At 29.1% G+C, this 5362-nt stretch overlaps 1 protein-coding gene across 1 annotated transcript; it reads left to right on the top strand.

Moving 5' to 3' along the window:
* Positions 1-3492: 3492 nt before the first annotated feature.
* Positions 3493-4742, top strand: LOC101203663 (ethylene-responsive transcription factor 2). Its single transcript, XM_004147178.3, has one exon. It carries the CDS (start codon positions 3593-3595, stop codon positions 4430-4432), a length of 840 nt encoding a protein of 279 aa, XP_004147226.1. The 5' UTR covers positions 3493-3592; the 3' UTR covers positions 4433-4742.
* Positions 4743-5362: the final 620 nt, after the last annotated feature.

Raw genomic sequence — 5362 nt, 5'->3', positions numbered from 1 at the left:
TTTCCAATCAATACCATCACTTACATATGTTCGTGAAAATAAATCCTCCCAACAAAATATATATCATGGGGCTGACAAGAATAATAACAAATTATGACTTTTACTTTTAAAAAAAATAGAAATTTTATTTTTAAATTGTTAGAATAGCAAAATTGAAAAATAAATAAATGAAACAATGTCTTAAATGCCCCTAGTCAATTCAAAAACAGTCCTAAATACTATTGTTCACCTAAAACTCAAATACCATCTACTTAAATAACAAATTCTTGTTGAAATTGTGCACGTTTAGGTATTTAAAGTTGAAAAGAATCCACCTTCACTATCTTCCACTTTTACTATATTCCACCAAATCTTCAAAGTATTCGATCAGTTGCAGAAAAGTTTGGAGCTTCAAACTTTGTCCTCCTAAAAACCTTCAAAGTCTTCATACATCCACCGCAAATCAAATGATTTTTTCCTCAAAACCTTCAAAGTCAAAAAGAAAAAAAATGTAAAGAGTAATATCTTTTTAGTTTTAAATTATAATTTATATATAGATACAGTTGTGAATATCAAACATCAACCACATACCCGTGAAATGAATGTTGATGAAGGAGACTGACGCAACTGGGATTGCGTTATATGAAGGAACAAGCGGCGCAAAGGCGCTAGGCTTCAGATGAAGTAAAAATACGACTAACGGCGTGCAGCGGATGAAACTTTTCCTTACAGCTTAGTTCTTAGTCAACAAAATGGAGGAGATGGCTATAATGGTGGTGATCTCGACTTGACGGAGAACACTCGAACGAAGATGGAGGTGTCGTCAGCGGCTAGAGTTTGGTGAAAGTGGAGAAGATGATGAATAGTAATAATAATAAATATTATTATATTATTCTTTTTCCTTAAATATCTTCTTTTTCCTTTTTCTTTTTCAATTTAAATAAAACAAATATTTTCTTCTTATCTTAATTAATTCCTCCCAAAAATAAAATATTCATTTTTTTCATATAAATTTTGAAATATAACACATTCGAAAATGTTAAATTTATGTTTGTCATTATTTTGGAGATAAAGAAGCAAATAACACGATTTTAGGAGATGGTAAAATTTTTAATAACATAAGTCTATAATCTTAGTACGAATTTAGGATGATAAAATTTTAAATTCAAATTATTATTAACGATATCTATTTTTATAAATTTTTAAAGCAATTTTAATATTGTGAAGATTTCAAATCAAAATTTAAAATCTGTTTAAAACAGTTATGGAAAAGGTATATTAACCTGACAATCCTAAAATTTTGAAATTATGTTTGACATCGTTTTAAGGAAATCAATTAAGTAGCACGATTATAGTGGAGATGAAAATTTTCTTAGAATAGTCCTATTAAATGCATCATAATTATAGGGTAAGATACCATTTTAATTTTAATTTATTATTATGTTAAATAAATTATAATTTTATATTGTCCGAAAATAAAAAATTATTTAATATTTTCCAAAATGGATGATATTTGCCACTGTAATTTATATATATATATATATATAGTTATGTCAGGCCAACTAAAAAGCATTTTTTGTTTATCATTTAACTTTTACAAATCTTTTAATATGTTAGTGAAGTATTACTATATGATTTTATTAATATAAATATGTTTACAATTTATACCCTTTTCATTTGAATCCAAACTTTATCATATGTTTCAATCAATTAACACCATACAGTCATACACCAACCCTTCTTCTTCTCATGATTGATACTATATTTCTTGTTTAATCTTTAAATCATATTTATGAATGTAGCCAATTTTAATCATAACAATATGTTTTCATTTTTTTTTCCCTTTTTTATCAACAACTTTAATAATGAAATGATGAAATAGCTACAAAACAAATGCATCCAAAACATGTTGTGATAAATATTTTGGACTTTCAATCAAATTATTTTTATGTTTTTTTTGTCTCCATACTTTTATTATTTAAACTATGGAACAATTATTTAGAAAACAAAAACTTTTAGATTTTTTTTTTTAGATTTTAGAAAGGGACATTTTTCAAAATAATAAAATAAATTAAAATATTTACAAGTTAATAGTAAAATTTTGGATTCTATTATTTATAGAAATTGATAGACTTCTATCGTTGTCTATCAATGTGACATTGATATAAATATACCGGTATCTATCAATGTCTATTATTAATAATCTGAATATTTTGATATATGTTCTAAATATTTTGTCAAATTTACTATTTTTGACTATTTTTGACAATTTTCTTTTTAAAAATTATATCTAACTTTTTTCATTTCTTATAAGGATTTGTTTTTTTTTTTTTTAATTATCAGAATTGAATTCTCCATCAAATTAGCCAAATTAAAAAATAAAAACAAGTTTAAACTATTTTTTATAAATAGTTTTATTTTTTTTTCATTTATAACCATTTTTCTTTTTTTAAATTATTTGGTTAGTTTTCAAATTTTGGCATATTTTTTTTTTTAAAGTATTAGTAAAATGCCGACAATAAAGCATACAAATAAATTATCAGAATTAAACTTATTGGAGGTGAAATGAATTGTTAATAAACTTATTTTTTGTTTACATGTTCCCATCTAAATTTGATTAGAAAAAAATCGAAAACAATCTAAAACATAGAATTTCACTTATAGTTATTTTGAGGTAATATTAGAGGTAAAAAAAATGTCAAAAAGCAAAAAAAAAACTATAATGGAAAATAATTAGTGAAAGAAAAAGAAAGAATATGCGACTTTAATTCCGTAGATGAAGACATATGAAAAAAGAATTTTATTTAGTAATATATATATAATATGTGGGCCAAATTTGCCACCAAATTTAGTTGATGACTTATCGAAACAAGACAAATGAATTTTAGATAGAGAGGAGGCAAATTGACAAGTTGTCTTAGATCAAATGTATCTGTAATTTTTTGTCATTTAAGTCCTTTTCTATCTTTTTATTTTTTATTTTTTAAACTTTATTATTCTTATTAATAAAACTCAATCTTAATTTACCTTGGCCCCTCCATTCTAAAATGAATTATTCATCTTTGCAGGTAATAATGACTGTAAAAATGAATGAATTTGATTAAGTATATAAAAAAGAAGATTAGAATAGTTATGTTATAAAAATGGGTTAAAATAGAATTTTGATTAGAGGAAGAGGATGAAGAGTAGTGTTTGTGGAAAAGAGAAGAGAAGTGAGGGTGCGGGTGACGCACATAGCGACAAAGAAGAAATGGAATTGAGGATGGGGGTATGACGCCATCATCTCCTAATCCAATATCCTAATTTAAACACGTGACTAAATTCCCCACATACGCAAGTTGCACATTTATTTGTGAACTTTCTTAGAACAAACCCATTCTTATCATTTTCTTTTTATTGTCCTTCATTTATTCATTTAATATTTTCACTTCTTTTTATTTTTTAAAAACAAAAGCTCCACATATAGTCCAAGTACATGAATCTCATTCAACTATTTATACCTTCAATATCCTCAATTCTAAAATTTCATTCACATTCTAATTTCTCTATCTCTTCTTCTTCTTCTTCTTCTTCTTCATTTTTCTTTTTCTTTTTTTTCTTTATTGAATTTACAATGATGTACGGACAAATTAACGGTTGTGAATCCGATTTTGTTCATCTTGAAACCATTCGTCGTCATTTATTGGGAGATTCAGAGGCTTTCCGATGTGGGAATTTCTCCCTTGCTGGAACTACCTCCCCTGTTTTCTGTCGGAGCTCAAGTTTTGGCAGCTTGTACCCTTGTTTAACTGAAAATTGGGGCGATTTGCCTCTCAAAGAGGATGATTCCGAAGACATGGTCCTCGCCGGCGTCCTCCGCGATGCCGTCAACGTCGGTTGGGTACCATCGCTTGAAACTTTCAATTTTGGGTTCTCTGATGTCAAGCCCGAGCCCGAGATTCTCTCTCCGGTGAACGTCTTGCCGGAAGTTAAGGTTCCGTCCACGGAGGTGGCTGCGGCCTTGCCGGCGGTCGTTCCCGCGAAGGGGAAGCATTACCGGGGTGTACGGCAGCGACCGTGGGGTAAGTTTGCGGCGGAGATTCGAGACCCGGCGAAGAACGGAGCTCGGGTTTGGCTTGGGACGTTTGAAACCGCGGAGGATGCGGCGCTTGCTTATGACCGGGCTGCTTATCGGATGCGTGGCTCCAAAGCTCTTCTTAATTTTCCACTTCGAGTTAATTCGGGTGAACCTGATCCGGTTAGAGTGACGTCGAAGCGGTCGTCACCTCGATCGTCCCCGGAACCTACTTCGTCGTCGTCGTCGGTAGAGAGTGGGTCTCCTAAGCGACGAAAGAAGGCGGAAGGTACCGCGGTGTCACCCGCCTTAGCTTCGCCGGAGTTGAATCAATTAGTGGTGGGGACGATTGGATTGCAAGTGGAAGCTGATGTGGCAAAATGTACAAGTGGCGAGTAATGATTGGGTGACTAGTGGAGATAGTGAAAATTAAGAAAAAGGCAAGGAGCACTTGAGATTAAATAAACCAAAACTTTAAAAGAAATTTGTAATTATTTTTTGAGGACATATTCTAGGAATAGGATTGGTAGAATTTTCTTTGGAGTTTCAAATTTTTGGGGATTTTATTTTAGAAATTATAAAATTTCCCAAAAAGAAAAAAGAAAAAAAAAATTGGTACATAATGGGGTGGTTGGATTTTGCTAAAGCAAATTTGTTTATTGTTTAGAAAAGTATATCTTTTGAATGGAATTTTTATATTCTTTTCACATTTTGCATTTTCTTCTTTAATTTAATAATCTATCATAAAGTAGTAAATGTATTTTTTAAATAAGAATGTAAATAATGGTACGGTCTAATTGAACCAAATTAAAAATTTAGATGAAGCATAAAAAAATCAAATCAAATCAACTATCTTTTTAGTTGAGTTCAATGTACTAAAGTATACAATTAAAAGTAGATTTCTTTTATTATAATTAAGATAAGATTGGTTGAATTTGTTTCTAAAATGGATTAGTAATTTTCACTTTGTTTAAACTTATTTCAACTTATACCTATGTTTGCTTTGACATTAGTTTTTTTTAATTTTAATTTATTTGATTTGACTACCCATATCCAAATATTCTCTATGGAACCTTTTTTTTTTTTTACCACGTTTTTATCTAATGAAATATGTCACGCTAGCATTTAGTCAAATGATTTAAAATATAGAAATTTTATGGTGGACAAAATATAACATTTTAAAGTATATAATTAAAAATTTGTAATCCTAATTTTTTGTATTTATTTATTAGTTCTACTTTGAGATTAAAAGTGTAAACTTGACTTTTAATACTGTTGTTTACTTACATATTTGACAAATAATTTGGTTGTTGAATTATTTCAAAGTTG

Source organism: Cucumis sativus, chromosome 3, assembly GCF_000004075.3.
Source record: "Cucumis sativus cultivar 9930 chromosome 3, Cucumber_9930_V3, whole genome shotgun sequence".
In the NCBI taxonomy this organism is placed as follows: Eukaryota; Viridiplantae; Streptophyta; class Magnoliopsida; order Cucurbitales; family Cucurbitaceae; genus Cucumis; species Cucumis sativus.
Note: the sequence above shows the minus strand (reverse complement) of the source record. Positions and strands in the feature narration are given on the sequence as shown.

Excerpts from the sequence above, each read along its gene's own strand:
- LOC101203663 (XM_004147178.3), top strand. The coding sequence starts at position 3,593 with ATGATGTACGGACAAATTAACGGTTGTGAATCCGATTTTGTTCATCTT.